General features: G+C 49.7%; 8 protein-coding genes across 8 annotated transcripts; 3 read left to right on the top strand and 5 right to left on the bottom strand.

Annotated features, from left to right (window-relative positions):
• Positions 1 to 7: 7 nt before the first annotated feature.
• Positions 8 to 1,229, bottom strand: BC939DRAFT_470799 (uncharacterized protein). The gene is made up of 2 exons (XM_051558161.1): positions 351 to 1,229; positions 8 to 252 (listed from the first exon to the last, which is right to left on the bottom strand). The coding sequence occupies exons 1-2, from the start codon at positions 1,192 to 1,194 to the stop codon at positions 140 to 142; spliced, it is 957 nt and encodes a 318-aa protein (XP_051406054.1). The 5' UTR covers positions 1,195 to 1,229; the 3' UTR covers positions 8 to 139.
• Positions 1,230 to 1,544: 315 nt separating this feature from the next.
• Positions 1,545 to 3,071, top strand: BC939DRAFT_470796 (U5 small nuclear ribonucleoprotein 40 kDa protein). The gene is made up of 5 exons (XM_051558160.1): positions 1,545 to 1,874; positions 1,972 to 2,065; positions 2,149 to 2,314; positions 2,418 to 2,913; positions 3,006 to 3,071. The coding sequence occupies exons 1-5, from the start codon at positions 1,637 to 1,639 to the stop codon at positions 3,059 to 3,061; spliced, it is 1,050 nt and encodes a 349-aa protein (XP_051406053.1). The 5' UTR covers positions 1,545 to 1,636; the 3' UTR covers positions 3,062 to 3,071.
• A 1,856-nt stretch (positions 3,072 to 4,927) lies between these two features.
• Positions 4,928 to 6,892, top strand: BC939DRAFT_508744 (uncharacterized protein; the record flags this gene model as incomplete). The annotated part of the gene is made up of 3 exons (XM_051561038.1): positions 4,928 to 5,344; positions 5,473 to 6,093; positions 6,200 to 6,892. 3 exons carry the CDS (start codon positions 4,928 to 4,930, stop codon positions 6,890 to 6,892), a joined length of 1,731 nt encoding a protein of 576 aa, XP_051406052.1.
• Positions 6,893 to 6,976: 84 nt separating this feature from the next.
• Positions 6,977 to 10,531, bottom strand: BC939DRAFT_430313 (uncharacterized protein). Its single transcript, XM_051553232.1, has 5 exons — positions 9,995 to 10,531; positions 9,317 to 9,820; positions 9,112 to 9,232; positions 8,294 to 9,021; positions 6,977 to 8,192 (listed from the first exon to the last, which is right to left on the bottom strand). Exons 1-5 carry the CDS (start codon positions 10,283 to 10,285, stop codon positions 7,011 to 7,013), a joined length of 2,826 nt encoding a protein of 941 aa, XP_051406051.1. The 5' UTR covers positions 10,286 to 10,531; the 3' UTR covers positions 6,977 to 7,010.
• BC939DRAFT_497744 (pre-RNA processing PIH1/Nop17-domain-containing protein) lies at positions 10,509 to 11,962 on the top strand. The gene is made up of 4 exons (XM_051559742.1): positions 10,509 to 11,038; positions 11,139 to 11,285; positions 11,366 to 11,628; positions 11,725 to 11,962. The coding sequence occupies exons 1-4, from the start codon at positions 10,552 to 10,554 to the stop codon at positions 11,935 to 11,937; spliced, it is 1,110 nt and encodes a 369-aa protein (XP_051406050.1). The 5' UTR covers positions 10,509 to 10,551; the 3' UTR covers positions 11,938 to 11,962.
• Positions 11,963 to 11,970: 8 nt separating this feature from the next.
• BC939DRAFT_470788 (uncharacterized protein) lies at positions 11,971 to 14,455 on the bottom strand. The gene is made up of 3 exons (XM_051558159.1): positions 13,840 to 14,455; positions 13,672 to 13,742; positions 11,971 to 13,531 (listed from the first exon to the last, which is right to left on the bottom strand). The coding sequence occupies exons 1-3, from the start codon at positions 14,246 to 14,248 to the stop codon at positions 12,092 to 12,094; spliced, it is 1,920 nt and encodes a 639-aa protein (XP_051406049.1). The 5' UTR covers positions 14,249 to 14,455; the 3' UTR covers positions 11,971 to 12,091.
• A 660-nt stretch (positions 14,456 to 15,115) lies between these two features.
• Positions 15,116 to 16,800, bottom strand: BC939DRAFT_72868 (uncharacterized protein). Its single transcript, XM_051561867.1, has one exon. It carries the CDS (start codon positions 16,689 to 16,691, stop codon positions 15,411 to 15,413), a length of 1,281 nt encoding a protein of 426 aa, XP_051406048.1. The 5' UTR covers positions 16,692 to 16,800; the 3' UTR covers positions 15,116 to 15,410.
• Positions 16,801 to 18,480: 1,680 nt separating this feature from the next.
• On the bottom strand, positions 18,481 to 20,652 carry BC939DRAFT_72862 (uncharacterized protein). The gene is made up of 3 exons (XM_051561866.1): positions 19,831 to 20,652; positions 19,677 to 19,728; positions 18,481 to 19,590 (listed from the first exon to the last, which is right to left on the bottom strand). Exons 1-3 carry the CDS (start codon positions 20,608 to 20,610, stop codon positions 18,518 to 18,520), a joined length of 1,905 nt encoding a protein of 634 aa, XP_051406047.1. The 5' UTR covers positions 20,611 to 20,652; the 3' UTR covers positions 18,481 to 18,517.

Genomic DNA, 20,652 nt, shown 5'->3' with positions numbered 1-20,652 from the left:
CATGACTCCGCTGTACAGTACATGTTCTTTTTTTTTTTATTACAGAAGGACACTCAATTGATGAAATTGTAGTGGTGAAATATTGTACAAATGATGGCGACTGCGATAATTCAGATGCTCCTCTGAGAGTCGTGTCTCTTCACGATAAATTTTGCTGCGCCAATGCCGGTTCTGCTTCGGGCTCCATCCTGAGTTTCTTCCGCTTATTCTGGATCGGACGAGTCTTCCATGTAGATGTCCGCGTAGATGGGCCTGATAAAAGCGAGAATACAACACAAATCAATTGCTTTTGTCTGCAAGTGCAACATTCATAAGCAAAAATTATAAGCAATAGCTCGCATATCGCATACCTTGCTCCCAACGCAGACCAAGTCTCAATAAATCGCGTCGCAGCATCGTGATGCTGACTTCGAGCCCATAGTCAGTCTTGAGTGCCTGCTGGATTCTTGTCGCCGAAGCCGGTTCACGCAAGCGGTTCATGCGCTCGACGACTTCCCGGACCTTCTTTCCGTATTCATCATCCAGCACCTTGGGCTTTCTCCCGACTCGAGAGACATTTTCGATAGGAATGTGGCCATTCTTCGAGAACTTAATCGCCTTTTGCGCCGTGCTGAATCCCACGCCTGTCAAATTTGAGAGTTGATCCCGAAGTGAGCTCCCGAATTTCGACCGTACGTCTGAGGGGAGGGTCAGCATTTGTCGGTAGACATGAATCAGGATCGAATATTCGTTCCGGCGCAGCTCGCCCTGGTCGCGCTTGACGTTGTCTTTTTCGGGTGGGTTGGGGTTATTGGGGTCAACGGGTACTTGTTTAGCATGTGCAGTGGGGGGACTCTTTTGTTGGTGACGCTGGCGCTTGAATGGAGGAGCTGTAGGTGCGGTGGTCGTAATATCTCCGATGTCGGTGATAGCAGCGGTAATGTCACTGGTGCCGGTGCTGGGCTCCTCGCTTTCTATACTAGGTAGTGTAACTGTGGTCATCTCAATATCGACGCCCTGTAGTGCAGCCATGGCTGCACCTATCGCTTCTGTAGTTGTCCGTGCCGTAGCATCGGCGAGTTCTTCTCTTGAGACCGGTACAGCGATTGTGCCTTGTGCAATGGTCGGTGTTGTAATCATGTCATGTAGAGTAGTTGTTGCCATGAGAGTGAGATCTCCTGCGACAGAGATAGGTATAACGCTCTCCTCTGCCATGATCGATTCGGTGGTGGTTTGTGCGGTGGTGGTTGAGATGTGAATTAGAGCGGGCTGTGTTGATCTCTAGCCTTTCACTTTTGAGTATGCGTCAGGTGCAGTGTGTTTCTCAATTTGGCGTACTCAATTGTGGAATGTTAATTTCTGGTGTAGAAATATGGCCACTAAATTTGTGCGAGCTTGGGACTCGCCAGAACGTTTACGCGCACGGCTTCTACAAGGAGCTTTATGAAAGACTCACGTTGTTTCATCAGGCATGGAGTAGATGCTTTTGAACCCTTCATATCGCTCGTCTCTAGTCTAGCACGCCAAGTCTTTCAAAGCTCTCTGAGCAATAAATAAAATGAGTTGCATAAAGTAACTTTTTATTTTCAGGGCGAAGCTCTTCTATGACTTTCTACATCCTTTGAAAACCATCCTTCAAACTTACAACTGAGATCGCATGGACAAGCGCAAAGAACCGCCGACTCTCGACATTTCACTTTTCAAACGCCAACGACCAGATGAGGCATCTCCATGGGAACGAGCCATCGCTCATAAAATGGCCTTCAAAAACCGCGAGGGTGCAGCACTTCAAACACCGACAAGAATCCTCCAGGGACAGACTGCGGAAGTCTATACCTGCCAGTTCAGCCCATCAGGACATCACATATCGTCTGCAGGAGCCGAAAAGAGCATTTGTAAGGTCTTCATTGTTTGCCCGCCACGCTGCACAGGGCTTCATTTGGGTAATTGGGCAATTGGGTTCGTTTTATTGGATTGTCTGTCAATTATTAGATTTATGGAACACTTTTGGCGGTAGTGACAACTGTGGCATTATCCGAGGACACATTGGAGCCATTCATGAACTTCGGTGGTCCAGAGATGCGAGGTATGGAGTGCAACAGCTGTACTCTAAACATCCTCGACAAAACAACTGGTCAATAACTTCTTTTCTTTTTTTTGCTCCGTCAGTATGGTGTTCACAGCCAGTGCAGACAGAACTTGCGGTGTCTTTGACGCACAGACAGGCCAGCGGATCAAAAACTGCAAAGGCCACACTTCAGCCGTCAGCAGCTGCTCATTAGCAAGGAATGGACCAGAGCTCATGGCCAGTGGATCTGATGACGGCTCAGTCAAGGTATGGTGTCCCAACGGCTGTACTGTATGCGGAGACAACCATGTCAATTAACGAAGAAATCGGGAGCTGATCATTCTTTCATTTCTCAACGTTTCTGCTTCAGATATGGGATCTCCGTACACCGAGTGCAGTAGAAAGTCTGGATGCGGAATATTCGATCACCTCCGTGTGCTTCTCACAATCGAGCGATGTCGTGTTCGCCGCAGGCAACAACTGCTGCATCATAGCATTAGACTTACGGATGAGGAGAGCGCTTTACGCGCTTTCTGGGCACTCGGATACTGTCACAGGCGTCCGTCTCTCGCCCGATGGCACGCGGCTCCTGTCCAATTCCATGGACAACATTGTACGCATATGGGATGTGAGGCATACATCGACTGTCGAGAATCGGTTGCAGCACAGTCTGCAAGGTGCGCAGCACGGGTTGGATGCTCACTTGGTCCGGCCAGCATGGTCGAAAGACGGCTCCATGATTGGAACCGGTTCAGGCGATGGATCTGTAATTGTTTGGAATATCGATACGCAACAGATAACATGCAGACGCTCCGCTCATACAGCCAGTGCGAACGAAATAGACTTTCATCCTTTAGAGCCGATCGGTAAGTGGCAGATTTATTTCTTTAACACGTTCCTCTTGACACCCTTTTCTGACATGAGCCCCTAATCTGCCCTACACATCATTGTCGAACAGTCGTTTCGTGTAGCTCTGATAAGAGCATGGTCCTCGGCGAGATCAACTCTGGCTAATAAAGAGCGTGAGGCGAAACTTCATCCATTGCAAATCTCACACCTATAGAAATGAGCTGGCATCATTCAGTTACAGTCCTGAGCAGCTTGATTGCTGCCTATCACTATCTACCGGTTTGGCCAAATCTAGAGTATAGAACTGAGTGCTGGTTTTGTCAAAGTGCTTTTTGGTGATGACGACCCCGCTCTGTACATAGAGTCCTGTCAGAGGTCGACTGTAGGCTAAAGCCTCGACCGATATAGGAAATGACCATGGACTCGCTGCCGGCACGGAGTGTATTGTTGATACTGTTGGAGCTGCGGCCGCTGTTATCCAAGTCGATTGACCATGGGCTGACTAGATAAAATCGCCTACGGGGATGATTGATCGGAGAGCGAGGAGAAGTAACAACTATAAGCTCAATTTTGGTGTTTCCATCCATGGGTTATTCAATACTGCATAGCGACTAAGCGCTGCCGCCATATTCAGCTCCTGGAGCCGCTTCAATTTATTCACTGCGTCCTGAAAATGCGCAGGCAGTGCAGGCGAGCAAAGGGACGAGAGGGACGAGAGGGACGACAACGGGGAAAAAGAGAAAAAGAAAAGATGTTGACGAAACCTTCGTGGGCGTAGTACCATTAAGCGGCTACCATAGCGCGGCCTAGAAGGATGTCGTTATTTTGCAAGCTACCCCTCTGGTCCTAAGATGTGTATTTTGATAACTACCTCCTTTCACATGTATGTAGCATGCAGGAAACGTCTTAGATGGATATTAAAATGCAGCACGCCTATGGAGCGCAGCTGCTCATGGAGAAACTAACGATGTTGTCGAGATAGGTCCCTGAATACAGCGAAATATACGACCATCTAGAGCAAGAATTGCTTAGTGTGTGGCGCGGAATGATAGTCTAGCGTCAAGCTTCTCTTAACAAACAATACTCGTCTAGCCTATACATCAATTGCTGTGGGGGATATCCTAACAAGTCCAAAGAAACGATCGGCACATGGTCCCAATTAGCCCTAAACCGTTAGAGTTTTCGGTGCCTGTGCGCTGTAAGGCTGCTCCTTAAATACTGGGTCGCTTTCTAATGGACAGTAAGAAGATGGCGCTGTGTGAATGATCCTATTCTTTCAACGCGAGACTCATTCTCCCCCCTGGCAAAGGAGAAACGCATAGCAAGAAGTAAAATATAAGTCGAACGAACACGCGTTGCCACCAATTTTTGATTCAATTGCACAATTACTCCGACTGACTGGCATCTCCTGAAGTATGCATAATAGTAAGTACCAGGCCAATGGTCAAGCACACCTTGGACTATGCAAGACCCATTGCACTCACGCACACGTTGCTTTTCCTGCAGATAAACCACCACGGCAATTGCTCTCTCATGGCTGGGTCACGCACTGGTCTATGGTGTGCAGAAGAAGGCCATTCTGTTTTGTCATTCCTTTTTGCCCACATGGCCCATTCCTTTGGCCCCTTTTATGCTTTCATGAACAGGAACCATCCAAGAAAGGGGTAGGGGTAGGAGGTAGGGGTGCAGATGTTTAAAGTCAAGGGGGACGCACCCGACTGGACTGATTCCTTTCTTTTATTCCACTTTCACTCCTTTGACGATTTGTCCCTCTCATTACCATTCCTTTAGCCGTTCTCCACATACGCTTATGCTACATACTACATAGCTCAACCCATTGGCCCTCCCTGTACCCTCGCAAATCGTATATTTTACTGACTGAACACTCAACGACCAACTTCACACCTCTATTTCTTCACACAATCCATTGGGTCCTTACCACTTCATATCATATATCAACCTTCTTTCAACCCTCTCTCCTCATTCTAATATCCTCTTCAAATACTATCATCACGCTTTCACACTCCACTCATGTCAAATTTAAAGACCATCCTCGACCGCCTTGTTAAAGAGAATCTCCACGGTCCCATCAATCGTGGAGCTCAAGAAGGACTCAAGCACAACGCACACAAAGAAGCTCAGGAATCACATGCCGAAACTGCAGGGGAAAATGACATGGACGCGCATGATCCACGGTGGCGACAACTCTTTCACGAGTTCTTCTTATCAGAGCATTCGGATGACCGGAACGACGATTTGCTGTTCTTTGTGCAGAGGGTATCTATGGAAGTCCAGAACGGAGGGCTGGGCGTCGATCCTGTCTTTGTAAAGCGGAAGGTCAAAGGCGGTGGTTATGATAATTCAGTAGGGGGACACAATATCCTGGCGCCGGAGCAGGAGGCAGTGGTGCTGTGGAAGGACACGTTCTTTTTGAACGTCATTGTGCAGGTGAGGAGATGCATGACATCGCAAGGCCGCCTTGAGAAAGAGCTCTATACAATGGGCTGCCTAGTGCAAACTAAGGCTTGATTCTGACATCGTGCACGTTCTATTCCCTATTCATTTGACAAATCTAGTTGCCGTGCAAATTGACAGTGGCAGTATGTTCACGAGTAGCAGAGACGAACCCGATTACCGGCATTACAAAAACTAGCATGACCTGCACACGAAAATACGTATCGAAACGAGTGTATGCATTACCGACGAAATCCCGCGTCGATGTCAAGGAGGCCACAGTGGAGTGCTCCTGGCCATTGATCTACTATGTCATTGATGATTATGAAGATACTTTTGAGCAGCTCATGGTTCGGGATAGCGAGTACCTCTGTGTCGAGTTGGCAGTGACGCTCCCCACATCTACAGCGAAAACGATCACACCAGGGCTACCTTCAAACACACAGCAATATCATCAGCGGTCAAGAGCATATCATCAGGAGTCTCATTGGAGTCAGCCACCAGGCAATGATGGGTTGCAGGTCGGGAAACCGTTTCCGGCTACGTCTGGTCGAGGAGGTGTAGGAGGAGCTGGCGGTAACAAAATTACGTTGTTCCAAGGAGCTGCAGGATATCAGAATCTTCTGGGGATCTACCAGCAAAAGGCTGCTTCCAAAGTCGGGAGGAGGTTCAAGTTTGGTCCGCACACGGTTCCGACTGAATTTGTGATGATGCGAGGACCTGGAGGTCGTGGACATGCCCAGGTATGCGATTTGACATATTCTCCGCTTTACTTTTTGACACTTTGTACTGCCAGTCTTTCGCATTCATAATATCTAACGCATGTCATTGTGAACTAAATGCATATAGGTGGCGATCACCGCGTCGAATGTAAGGGATGATCCGCTACTCAGCTATTCCGACACCGGAAGTCCTCCCATTTCGACACCCAGTTCACCTGTCAGAGATTCCAGGGCCACTCGGCTGACCACAGGAAAGAATTTGCCTCCCAACCCGGGTACAGATTCCAACGGTCATGCAAACGGACACCCCAATGGCAATCGACACGAGAAAGTCGGGATCAATACCATATCACTGCCTCCTCCTTCATCACCCAGTCCGAAACAACCATCATCTCCTATTCCAAGTTCGCCTGCAAAGTCTTTCTCAGCTGGATCCTTCTTCCAATCCTTGCGCCGGATTTCGTTGGCGACCTTGGCACAGGCAGCTGCAGCACCAGACACGAGTTCTACGCATAACGGCGGCACCTCGAACGGCTCGCTGCCTCAGAGTCATGGGAGTGAACATCATCATAATGGTTCACCGGTCTCACCGGTTGCAGGAAAACGTCCGCCGATTTCAACTACGCCATCTTACAGGAGTGGAATCTCTCAGGAGGCAACAACAGGGGGCGTCAGCTCTTCGGGCGTGGGTTCGAGACAGGAAATTGAAGCCTTGGTGAATCAACCTCAAAGCCTGAGATGCTGCATGACGTTCGTGAACGTGCCCTGGACAGGGATCGCTGCCATGCTGATGGACTATGCGTATCATAGCAATAATTAAGTCTACCATACGAATGAACGTAGTTTTGATACCTTCCTGGCACTAGGTGGTGTATCACTTAAAAATGAAAATCTATTTTTTTATGGTTATTTATCTTAATCTACAAATGTGATAATATCTAAGCATCAGCCTGAAGCAATCGACTCCTCTGCATGCGCTTGTTTTTCTTTGTGCCATTGCTGCCTGTTTGGACCTCCAACTCGTCGGATGCCGCACTCTCTTCATCGATCTCGTCCAGCAGTCCAACTGTCTCCTGTCCTCCAGCGGCTCGCTCTGTCACCTCCACGTCTTCACCATATATCGCATCATCGTCTCCTCTCCGCAGAAGAACATCTCTCTCAATTCGAGACCGGCTCCACCCGACCATGAACATTAACCAGCCCACCACAACGAGCCACCAGGTACCGATGCCTGTCCAGATCACGCTTGGGCCATACAGCTCTGCGGTCATTAGTACTGAGCAGCACCTGAATACCCAGATACCAAAGATCAGGCACCGAATGTACCATGTCCGATGATAAGGCCTGAGGCGGTGCGGGTTCGAGGGCGAGTACAAGTAACCGGAGGGCGTGGCGCACAAGGTGAGGTAGTACAAAAAGATAACGAGGTCGTAGATTACCGTCCAGATGGCGCTCATCCATGTATCTGCCATGGGAATCCAAGTACCTGCTAGGCTATCATATCCAGATGATCCTTCAGTGGCAACCGACAGCCGTCCTCCTGTCACAGATGAAATCGCACCTGCGAGGACGCTCAACGGCCGATGAACCCTCTCAGGTCCTGCGGGGTCCAAACTTGCTGCGCCCAATCCGCCTCCCAGATGTCCACCGGCATTTGGTAGGTAAATTCCCTGCAAGTAGAAGTATCCCTGTCCTTGCTCTCCTGCAGCAGGAACAAAGTTGCCCCAGTAATGCGGAACCGTGACCAGCATCAGCGTAAAGATTAAAGTCGTGTAGAACAGCAGCGGTTGGGTCGAGAAGTGGACGAAGCGGAGGACATGCGCGTGGATCGTGTGGTTCACAAATCGGTTCCAGAATCGGTGGCCCGACGAACCGAAGGATAGGGTCGAGGAGAGGCGGTACAAGTGTCGACGCTTTCGATCCAGCCATGCATCATATCCATTCTTGAACTGTGCTTCGCCATGCGCACGGGTATACGCGGCAGACATGTCGGTGGCAGTTTTGGGATTTGACGGAATTGCTGGTGGCGGAGAGGTCTGAAGGTAAAGCGAGTAAAGCTTTGGCAGGATCAACAGAAGCAGGGCCACTGCAAGGTATCCTGTTGTGAAGAGCGCCTTCAGCTATAGTTCCCCAATGAGAGGTAAAGCAAACGTCAGCATCCTGAAAGGAATAAAATCACGATCACACGAGAGCACACTGAATCGTTCCATGAGTTACTTACCATCATCGCAATGTTGACCCACATAATCCACTCCGCAAACCCGCCCTTCATGTCGGATCGCTCTCCGTCGACTCTAAAGACAGTTCGGCTGCTTCCCACACGACCAAATCTGTCCACGATCTTGATCTCCATCTCGTGGTCCCCTCCATCGCTGAACACCTGTGGGTCCCACTCGGACACGTAAAGCGGGAGAAATTCCTCGTCCTCAGTCTTGTCCTCAGCCTTTGTTCCTGCAAAGCGCGCGGGTTTCTCATGCAGCTTCCCGTCGATCCTAATCTCAATCCTGATGTCCTTTCTCACATATTCATGTTCGCCATCAGGGACCTGATTATCAGTCCACGCCAGGAAACGAATATGAGTACTCGTTCCGATCCTGCCAACGGGCTCGTGCTTTGGAATCAGGTATCGAGAGTCCTTGGGGTTCGACACCACAATGATGGGGTTGGTGGGTAGCCTGGGACCTAATGCTGGCCGTTTCCTCTCCGTTTTCTCGCCACCTTCTTGCCCCTCTGGATCGGCCTCTCCTACTCCGCCTTCCACTTCCTGCTCCACCTCAAGGTTGGGCATGAGGGCCGATGGGATAGTCTTTGTGGACATGGGTACATCCGTGAATGAAATCATGTCGTGATCGACGACCATAATCCTGTAGATCCCGTTTTGCTTCATATCTCCGACCTCTAATTCCAGAAAGTGTGTTGGCTGATATGTTTGAAGTGCATCTCCCAAGCCTATAACACAATTAGATATACAGCACAAGATTAGGAGTCGGTAACATGTGCCAGTTGCTCCGAAATGTTAACTGCATATTTGTCTCTTACCCCACTTCAGCTTGTGTAAATGACCACACATATATACGCTGAATGACTTTGAAAGATCTGCAAAGCTCTCACCGAGAGAAGTCTCGCCAAACATCGTGGTCGTCACTGGGTAATGCGAGAACTACAGCAAAAAACAGAATGAAACACTTCTTAGTCATTTTTTGTGCATCACTGGCACAAACACCTGAATAACCCATGCACCTACCACAAAAGTATGATTGTTGCCCTTGCTCAGCTCTAGACGCCGCTTCAGATTGTCCATGTCCGGTGTCTCGAACAACCCAAAGAAGTTGTACGGCCTTGCCGGTCCCGGTTTGGGGCATGCGTCGATCCCAATAAAGCCATACTTGCCATAATCCGTTTTGACATCGAACATGAACCCTGGCGCCCTGGTCGCACTCATATCCTTAAACATGTTCTCCTTACTGTCCCAGCTGGGCACATCGAAGCAGTCGTGGTTACCTCGAAGGTCGTGCCAGTAGGATCCGTTCCGCTTTGTCAACACGCCGGACTCCTCGAGTGCGTCCCTGTAGGTGTTCCACTCATCCATGTACTGCATCGAGCCAACGAGATGCTTATCCTTCGCATCCGTGAGATCGCCTGTGACAACCACAAATGAGGGTTCGACGAGAGGCAGAGCCGTAGAGAGGAATGTATAGAAATTGGCGGTACTGGCTTTCCTAAACATGCTGATATGTAGATCAGACACCTATGTCGAAAAAGCAATTGGGCATGGTTATTAGAGTCGGACAAATGATCAAGCGAAGTATAGTGATCACAAGTTTTTACGTTCAGTGCATGCGGGAGTCATATCCACACACACCCCTCTTTCTTTTTTTTCTCTCCTCCTCGCATGAGGCCTTTGCGTTTCCATGCTAATTACCTGGACAAAGTAAAATATATTGTCCTTGCTGTCGCCGATAACAATGTTTTCCTGATTAGATGAAGTCGACTGCGGATCATTTGACGAACTGGACTCCTTGGAACTCCTTGCATGTTCCTTGGACCGGACCATGGATTGGTTGGCTACTGTGTCGAGGTGGATGGCATAAAGCCATGCGGAGATGACGAGGGCGAGGAAGGGTATAAAAGCGACTGCGGTTTTGACCCAGGAACGCTTCTGGGAAGCGACCGGCGAGCTGGAGCTGACGGCGGAGAAGGACCTCCGGGACATAGTGTAAGAGCTGCCTTTTCGGATACGTTAACGGCTCAGAGTAGAGTGGGATAAATAATGCTAGAGTGAGGGAAGAGGAGGGAGGATAAGGTCTATACGAGAAGGGAAGCGGAAGCAGTGAACTGAGCGAAGAAGAGAAAGTGTCAAGCTGCAGCAAAAAATAGCAATTGGAAGTTGGTGCAACGTGGCTTTTTGCTAGGGGGATAGGACACACAGAGGGCACCGCCGCTTTCATTGAGGAATCGCCCATCCCGCAGCAACCAACGATGTCATTCCTCGACTTTGACGACAAGAGCTCCAAGTCAAGCTCATTCCTCCTTTCGGAACTCGCTCCTCTACCGGATAAGGATTCAAAATCCTCCACCGATGCTGCTGACGCCCGGGATGCCGCCGATGAGGAGACTCTTCTTGCAGAATTCAAAAAGAACCCAGAGTCCGCCAAGCGTCTTGTTGAGAGCTATGTGAGCGCGGCCCAGGCCCCACGACAGACTATGACTCGGATCACACCCATTGCAGGACTTGTCATCCAAACAAAGACAGCGAAACAATGCCATAATGTGCCTATGGACAACCCCAAGTTGACGGCGTTTCCAAAGGACACGGATGTATTTATCAATATCTGTTATTCAGATCAGATGCCCAAGCCCACTGCTGCGAGCGAGGCAGAAATTAAGAAGGCGATCATCGCAGAGAAAGGAGCAGTTTACCAGGTACCATTTTCGATAAGTCAACCTCGAGAGTATAAGGACGCAGGTACAAGGCGCATGGACCTCGATCATGAATGCCATCTGAAAGGATGATGGATGCTTGAGTGTTTGACCTAACGACAAGAGTTTACTTACTTTATTATCAGTGTCAAAAAGCTACCTTGTGGTTGATGCCTGTATACACGCGGAGCCGTTTCAGAGGATCAGTACAGGAAATCCGGATTATGCGCTGTACATTTACGAGTTAGCGCTGGAATGGGTCGAAGAAAAGTGTCGTCTCGAACTCAGCAGAGGTAAAAGGGATTTGACCACTCAAGGAACAAGAGTAAAGATTAGACACGACGCTAATCTCAATTTGTTTTGTCACAATTAGATGTCAAGTTTCCGAGTATGAGGTCAAAGGACGAGCTAAAGGCGCGACCAGTTATCCTGCCTAAACCACCAGCGATCCAGGAAGTCGAGACTGGGAACAAATCAGCGGCAGCGGCAAAAGCAACGGATACGGCAGCCAAGTCAAAGCAAACAATGATACATGTCCCAGTGGCAGGCAAGGATGATTATATTCCCAAAAGTCGGCTCTTGCCATGCCCTAAGGGCACTCTGGGAATCATTGTCGAAGTCGACCTCCCCAGCCATGTAAGGGTCTTTTTCTTCCGCTTCAGACTGCTATGGTAATTACATGCTTGATGATGCTGAATAGCGTGCACTAACATCGGTCCATCTACCGAATAGAAAAATATGGACGGCGTTACGTTGGATGTGGTCCTGCCGGATAAACTAGTGCTGCACTCCAAGAGTCAAGGAAAGAGCGCGGATAATGGCAAGGAGTATCATCTAGAGGTGGAATTGCCGAACGAACCTGTGGATCTAGATGCGATCAAAGCCGAATTCAACAAGGCCAAGAGGACGCTACGTGTTTACACCATCAAACAGAAGCGGAAATAAAAGAAAAAAAAGGCCCAGTGCTGTTTTTCTATTGATATCATTTCTTTATTTTTGATACTAGTACAAGATGTGGTTGTAGATAGCGAGACTGAACAGATGTGTATAAACAATAAATACAAAGAGATCTTCCTTCGGAAGAGCTCCGATGGTCTTTTTAACTCCAAGCATGGGCAGCGACCTGGCTCCACATGACATCGCGTTTACGAGCGTTAGTGGAATCAAAAGCTAGGTGGAAATTGGCAGGGTACTGGGCAGCATCGTACTCCAGAGGCACATCGCTGCCGTTGGCATAAACCTCTAAGATAGGCAGACTAATATCACCCTTGTATGGCAAAGTACCGAAAGGGCTCGTCAAGTTAGTCAGGGCGTAGATCTTGTTAAGATCGCTCAAAGAGCTGACAGCACCGCCCGCAAACGAGTAAATCGAGAGATCCTCGCCATGATTTCCGCCGATGGAGTATGCGGTGACGTTGTTAAGTGTATGGAAGTAGTAGGAAGACAAGGCGCATGAAGATCCGCAGCGACCGTCGCTCAAGATACGGATGTTGTTTGCATTGTTCGTCCAGGGGAAAGTCGTGAGCTGCGGGATATCGGGCAAGGAACTAGGAGCCAAGGTTGTGGTGCCTGTAAACATAGCGCTGCGGCCGTTGCGAGTGAGATCAACGGTATTCAAGAAGAGACTGTCGCTCTGGTACAGGTCATTGGCCTGCAAGTCGAAGTACTGGGCGGCATTGTAGAGTCCTGCATCCGAGTTGTTGAAGACCGCAACACTGAGGTCCTGAATCAACTTGTTGACGCGGAGGTCGGAGCGGAGAGACTTGTCAAGGGGAGTCTTGTTGGGGAAGAACGCCTGGACAATGTAGGATGCAAAGCTAACCGATCCACCGCCGTTGCCCTGGAAGTCGATGATCAGCTTGGTCACGTTGCGGCGATGGAATTCCTCCAAAGCTGAAAGGGCTACATCCAACTCAGAGTTCTCGGCCTGGTGTGTGAAGACGACGATGACACCGACATCGGGATAGGTCTTGAGATGGTAATAGACAGTAGCATTGCCTTCTCCCAACTTATCAGCACCGGCAAAGCCTGGTGGAGGATTAGGCGAAGGGGTTGCATTCTGAATATCCAGCATAGCACTCTTTCTGGGGACCGGGAACAGGTGTCGCTTCATAGGAGGCACCATGAGCTCACGCTTTATGCTGTTGTTACCGCCTGTGGAGGCACTATAGCACACGTTGTTGACATAAGACCCCACGTCTGAGAAGGTAGCCTCGGTCAAAGTGAAGATAACCCACTGGTCGCGAACCTTGAGGGGTGTATTTGATTGGGCGCACTGTAGGTTGTATTCGATATAGGGATTTTCGGGCAGGGTCGCACGTTCGGCAAAATCACCGGACGAAAGAACGAACTGCCCAGAATTGTGGTTGTAGATCTGGTTGGCAAGGGCCTGGTTCAGACGGACGCCACCGTCCTTAGAGAAGCCGATGTTGTGGGTAGCCCATTTGTTCATGTAAGGCAGCGCATCCTGTCCGTCGATGGTCAAGACCTCGCAGTCCTCGTAGCCGCGCTTGGCAAGGTCAGTCAACACACGCAGGGACTGGAACGAACATGTCGAAGAGGTGAGACGGTGTCAGTGCGCATGCTCCTTTGTATTAATAGCGCAGACGGGCACAGCATCTGTTTTTTCCTTCTTTTTGGAGTTGAGTGTAACACAAAATGTCATGGCTTGCTCATTACCTGCTTGCCGTTGGTGACTGGCGCGTAGAGGTTGAGGGGCTGTGAAAAGAGATAGGCATTGTAGCAGTCGACTATAGAGATGAACAGAGATTGACAAATGCGGGTTAAGACTATCTCTGGTAGGAAGCATATCCTTGGTATCAATCACAAATGAGAAATGAGACATACCGTTGTATCCAGCGTGAGCATCGTGCAGTGTGTAGATCGCATCTGAGACGTCTCTGTGGAACTGGTAGTCGCTGGTGTACTTTGTTTGTCCAATTGTCTCCAGCTGCTCCACAATGTCCACAGGGGCGCTCAAGAATGGCTTCTGAAGGTCAGGGGTCAAAGCCGAGTCGCGGAAGACATAGTAATCGTTGAACAAGGCGTGGACGGAAGTGTAGGTTGCCTGAGCAACCTTCGGGTCATAAGGGATGGCCTTGTAGCAGGCACTAACATGGGCGTAGGTGATATCCGTGGCGTTCAGGTGACCGAGGATCGCACAGGGGTCGTTCGATACTGGTGCGGCTGTTGTGAACGTGGCAAGGGCAGCCAAGGAAGCCGCCAAGGCCAGACGACGAGGCGAGTGCGCAACCATTCTCGGTATTTTACTGTTGATGATGTGGGGAGAAGTGGTCTCCAACAGAGGAGGGTAGATGGAGATGGAGGAGGGAAAGGGGGTGTGCAAGAAGAGTTAACTTCGATCTGTTGAAGAGAGGACTGATGTGGAGAATGCCAGGGACAGGGGGATGGACCTGAAGTATTTATACCAATGACGCCTGGAATGCCTGACTAGCTAGAACCAGTATATGGATAGAGTACAAGATTTGGCTGGCTGTGTCATGGCTGTGATTCTTTTGTTTATGGAGTATCATCATGACAATTGGCTGAGTGTTCAACAGCAAATCCTGAAATCTATTCTCGTCCGCTTCCATACCTCCCCTGTGGTACAGCGACCATTCCTCCCAGTCGTTTCCTGTGTGGCGATGCACACTGGAAAGAATCCAGCCCACTGCTGCCCTTCACTTCTTACTCAGCCCATATGGTAGCCTTGCATATCTGATCTCTTTCTTATGTCCGCATGTTTTTTTATAGCGACGGAAAGTTGCTTCAATGACCCTGCATATTGCACTGCCCATTTGACCATCCGCAGTTGAACTCACAGTTGGACTATGGCTAGGGTATTTGCTCCCGAATGTATAGCGGAAAGAGCAGCTTGCGGGCTAACTCAAGACCCCCACTCTTCTGCCCTGCGCTTCAAGAAAAGATGACTAACCGAGCCACAAGCAAAGTACTTCAAGAATCCAGGACGAGTGCTGTCTACGATTTTTTTTAGCTTTCCGCTTCACCTTATGGATGTTTGGTATAGTCCATGGCACAGAATCCGATCGTCTTATAGATCCCCTGAGTATAGGGATTTCCAATCGTAATACTCTATTACAGCGCCCTAATCAGACAAATGAACTAACCTTTCACCTCGCGCGTTTCCTCTGTTTTCACTATCAGAGGATCATAGTAAACTGTGCCGCGCAAATACGTAAGCCTTATTGCTGCTTTTTCGTATCTCTCACGCGCAGTCAAATTATCATGTATGTCGCTTTATTCTCTATCTGCTCTTATTGCGTTGGTGGAGTGACATTGACTACCGAAACCCTATCCCGATCCGCGGAGAAGGATCTAGACACAGTGGCACCATACTACAGGCTGTTTTGCTGCGCAGATCTTTGTGGCAGTGTTGCCAGGCTGGGGGGACCTTGCAATCACAAGTTGCTGCCGTTACTACTGACCGTCATCCCAGACGTTGGTTGAATCGTGGTATCAATGCTATCGCTGCCTCCGGCAGACGCGTCGTGGGCTGAGTTGGTTGGAATGGGGTATCTTATATTGTCCGGGTGATAGACCTGTTGTGATGCGTTGATGATCGTAGGTGGAATTGCACTGGCCACTGGAGCACTGTAGTAATTGGAACTGTAGCCCGTACCGTTAGAGAAAGGCGTCGGATCAGTCGCAGCGTAGAGTGGCGCACTGTAACCATTGAATGCTTGGGTTGGTACTGGCGAGATAATGCCAGCAAAGTGATTAGAATTATGCGTCGCTGCAGTCATCGGGGGAATACTATGAACACGGTAGATATCGCTGTTCGGAGCCATCATGGATGAGTCCTGAGTTGGCGTGTATGGGGCCGGAGGGAAAACACCAAGAGGGGCCCCAGTGGCTGTCACGGGTATGTATGATGTCTGCGGGACGTAAACAATCGGTGTTGGCGGCTGTGCGGTGCCAAGCGCCGACGAGAACATAGGAGAGGGTATGGCCTCCTTACGACTCACACAATATTCCAGCTCTGAGTCGATAGGCGAAGAAAAGATGACTTGACCGGGTGGCCCCTGGGCAAAGCTTGAAGTATCCTGAGGATCGCGCAGAAATTGGACATGCTGTGGGTTCATTGACGCAGGGCCGTTCGAATATTGGGACTGCAATGTAGACGCTGGTTCGTCGGCCTTTTCCGAGCTTCCCGCGCTCTGCTGGTTCGAAGGGGGCCCATACCGGACTCTATCCTCTTTGCGCTTCAAGTACAGATAAATTAAGCCGGAGAGTGCTATCACGAGTAGGCCTCCGAACACGCCTCCGAGAATAGCTCCTAGATTGCTTGAGGACGATGAATCCTTTGACCCATCAGGGAGACTTGAGACCGCTCCTGTGGGTACTAGGCCACTGGTAGTGGCGGATATTGATGTGCTTAGGTAGTAGGCCGGGGCAGTGTAGGACTCGACCCATTTACGCAGACTCAAATCAAAGACCACAGGCGGACCCACGATGGTGCTACTGCCCCCACTTCCTCCCCATGCCACAAACTGGTTTCCAACAATTGTGCAGGCCATGTAAAGACGAACACCCCCATCAGGTCCCTGGCTCCATTTGCCTGTGGTAATATCTAATGTGTAAAATGTTCCCGTAAAGTTGGTCGGCGGATTGTGGGTTGTGTTGAGGTCGATCCTTCCACCGTACACAACCACCGTGTTTCCGTCTTCACTGGCGGTCATACAAAAGTCAGAGCGTGGAGAAGGCGGAGTACCAGAGGTTGTCTACGAGGCGCGGATGTGTGAATGTCAGCCAGCGGCCGTAGTCATTTCTTTTTTTTGTGACCTGACAAGAAACTTACAAAGTTCGACCATTGACCGGTACTGATTGTGTATTCTGTGACATATGTTGCCTGAGGATCGAATTTGATGGTACCGTTCAGACCACCAAAGTACATGATAGACCCTCTTGACTTGATGTAGGTAGCGCCAGAGAACAGCCTTGATGTGAACGTGGTCGTTGGCATATCTCTTAGTTCGATCGTCAGAGTACTAGGGTTGAAGATATCTAACTTTGTCCATGCAGCGATGTAGACCAGCCCTGTGGTCGGGTCAATGACTGGCCTGATGCCCTGGCGATAGTCCTGATCCGGTGTGAGGGCCAAGGGAGAAGCATCCCATGAGTTGGATGCGATGTGATATCGAGGGATAATGATGGTTCCGTTAACGCCATTAATGAATGTGATAAATGTCTGGTTATCGGGCGTCATGACCCCATTGAAAAGAGTCGTGCTTATCCCCGGCGAGAGTTGTTGCCAAGGAGCCGCATTGACGGACCAGTTGGTCGATAGGTCGAGCGCGAAGAGTTGAGCCGTGGTATTGATCGCGATGTCGTTCTGGCTGAATTTGCCGCCCTGAACATAGAGTTTGGGTCCACCGCGCGCAAAGGCAAATCCTTCCGAGGGAAGTGGTTGCTGTGCCTGTGCAACAAGGAGCAGCGATAGAAGAAAGGCGAATGGGAGGAGGAGGGAGGAGATCATGATGAGATGCGTCCTTGGAGATGATGGATGAACTCGTTGAGGATCTCTGCAAAGGAGTGGAGAGAAAGGAGAGAGAGGTACGTTCCTGTTCCCAGCTAGTCAAAGGGTAATATGTTTTATCAAAGCGAGGATGGGCGCAGGCGCTTCAGGGTACATGTTTACATGTGCTCTAAGGCAAAAAATTTGCAGCTCTGCCGATGGCTCTGGACTCTCGTCTGCGTCCTTCCATTCCACGCTACTCACCGGTAATTAGATGTGGCTCCCCTCACTCGCTGGTCTTTATCCCCACCCAACTGCTTTCTGTGGCATGTATGGTGCAAGTAGATGCAGACAAAGCAATTACCCCTTTGCTTTCGTGCATTTCCACCCATTCAAGCGCACCACGAGCCTCCTTCGGTATCCGTTGGGTCATTATCTGACAAGAGGCGAAAGAGGGGCAGTGTGCGTGGGGCGCCGTCACCTGGCTACAGGAGTTCAAGCTCTCATCCCATGTTATCCATGTATCACTCGCAAAAAGGCACATTCCAACTGGTACAGTAGGCCATACCTTACCCTGATCCTTCGGCTGGTTTGAAGTTTGTCCGCTTTGCTCAGAAAAGCAACATGAATCCAAGCCCCATCTCTCCTCCTTTTTCTGATGTTGAGAGCCATCCGCAATCTAACTTGCTGAGCCAAACACTATTTATCCTGTATAGACTAACATGGCGTGCTAACATGTTTTCGCTTGTTATTGGCGTCAGCGGAGGGCTCTAATCCTTTTTTTCCCAAGAACCACCCTGCTGGTCAGAAAGAATAACGAAACCTGTTACTCGCTGCAAGGTACCCAATTCGCAGTCTATGGCATGAAGTGGGCATATGACATGGCTCGTGAATCACACACCTTTCAAAGCAATCTATAACAAAAGGATAGGTCTGCAACTCTCTCGTTCGGGTTTGAACAGGGCTATTACATTTTTGTCCGAGACAGTGCTGTTCATTATTATTTACGAGGACACATTTGACGCATATCAAGGATGCTGTAAGCTTTATTCAGGGCTGCCTGCGCTCTCTTGCCCCTTCCTGCGGATGGCCTCGTTGCTCAAGAGGTCTCTGACTACTGTTTCCACTGCCTTGTGCACTCTCAGCCTGAATAGACGTAGAGTTAGCGCGACTTGGTGTTCTAGAAGTTGACGTGGTACTGGCTGCAACTACGGCACAAGATGGCGTAGGCGAAGGCACTAGCTGGTACGGATGTGCTTGATATACTTGCTCCGTTGGAGAAGAAGGGGTAGAATACATCCCCGCAGTTGAAGTGCCCACAATAGGTGGGTTATAATCCGACGCGTATGCGTTGCTGGGGTGCGCGTACGGACTGCTCGTGGATAGTCCTGCACCATAGATTGGGGAAGGCTGATATGGGTATGCTGGTTGATGGAATGCTGTTTGCTGTTGCTGCATCTGCTGATGAAATTGCTGCTGATCTTGCTGTAAAAGTAACAGCCGCCGGTGAAGGTCTAACTCTTCCTGCTGATTTTGGATCTGAGCACGAAGATTCCTCAGCTCCTCGTCAGCGCGCGTGGATTCCTCTGGGTATGCGCTCGCTGGCGGCTTATGGTCTGGGTCATCATCCTCCTCCCTTGTGTTGATAAGCACCGCACCGCGGCGGTCACCGCGTCCTTTACGGGTAATCAGACGAACGATGACTATTATAATTGCGAGCCCGCCGACCACTCCGCCGGCAATTGCACCTGCACGTAAAGAAGATGACTTGGTGCCACTGTCGCTGGCATCGTTATTGCCAGATGGAGGTGTTGGTGATGGTTCTGTTGACGGTTGAGTAATAGACCGATACGATGACGGGGGCGTATAAGTGGTGATCCAAACATTCATATCCAAGTCGTAGATAAGGACCTCGGGGCCAACCTGTCTAAAATCCGCGCCAACGCCTCCCCAGGCGAGGAACAGGTTCCCTGCAATCGTGCATATAGTATATGCTCTGGCTAGTCCTGGAATGCCGGTGCGCCAGATCTGCGTGGTAGTGTCGAAAATATAGATATCATTGGCGAACAGTACGTCGTCAGAACGACGGCCCCCAAAGACGACCATTTGTGTGCCGTTTTCATCTGGATGAAGAGTAGACGGCAACTGTTAGCGGCTGTGTATTCACTCGTGTGTCTGTGCTTAGCTGAAACATTCGAAAATGTCTTACTTGATGCCATGCAGTGATCTGCGCGCATTGGTGGCGCTGGACCCGACGTGACCTAAGATCGATGAAGCACCAGCGTTAATCCTCACAATTCCTTTATGGCATGGGGACGCACACTTTCCTTTGATGAGGCAAATATAACCATTAATCTTCTTACCAAGGTTTGCCAGACTTTCGTCGCAGGCACATACTCTGTCACCACGTTGCCTGCCAAAGGCGTTTCCAGCGTAGTATCGTACCCTCCAAAAAACAAGATGCTACTCCTCTTCTTCGACCACACATTCCCGTAGTACGCCCGCGCCTGAAAGATCAATAATGGATCAGGCAATGGGTCCAAGGTAGAAATCATATCTGCCTCAATGCTATAGACGGTCATTGTGTTCCTGGGGCCCGTGTATCCTGCTGCCAGATAGACTAGATTGGTCGATGGATCTGTCACAGCACCAACACCCTGATATACTCCATATATTGGCTCAATTGAGGAGCGACTCCAAGTGTTTTTTGCGACCGAGTATCGCATTGCAAATGCAGATGTAGATCCGCTATGGAAAGTGATCATGGTCTGCTGGTCTGCTGAGAATACCGCTGGAAAGAGTTGTTGGGTTGGGCCGTCAGCGAGTACTGTCCAGGCAGGTTGAGAGGAACTCCACGGTATGGCGAGGTCGAGGGAATAAAATTGTGGACAGATCTTTCTACTGTTATTGCCACCTGAGACATAAAGCTTTGTCGCTGTCCTCGCATATGCGGCTCCGGAGACTGGGATGGGCGGAGGATTGTTCGGTGCTGATATCTGAGCGGAGACGTAGAATGGGAGCGCGGGCAGTAAAAAGGTTGAGAGGAGTATTCCTACTGGCATTATCCGTGTCCGCGTTGTGTGTGGTTGTGTCATTAGGTTGGCGGTGTGAGAAATGAAAAAGATGATGCTAAATGCTTGCATAGTGATGAAGAATGAGATGAGACGATGATGGACGAGATCAAA

This window comes from Gamsiella multidivaricata, assembly GCF_025024155.1.
Source record: "Gamsiella multidivaricata strain RSA 2152 chromosome Unknown BC939scaffold_150, whole genome shotgun sequence".
Lineage (NCBI taxonomy): Eukaryota > Fungi > Mortierellomycota > Mortierellomycetes > Mortierellales > Mortierellaceae > Gamsiella > Gamsiella multidivaricata.
This window is presented reverse-complemented; position numbering and strand designations above follow the sequence as displayed.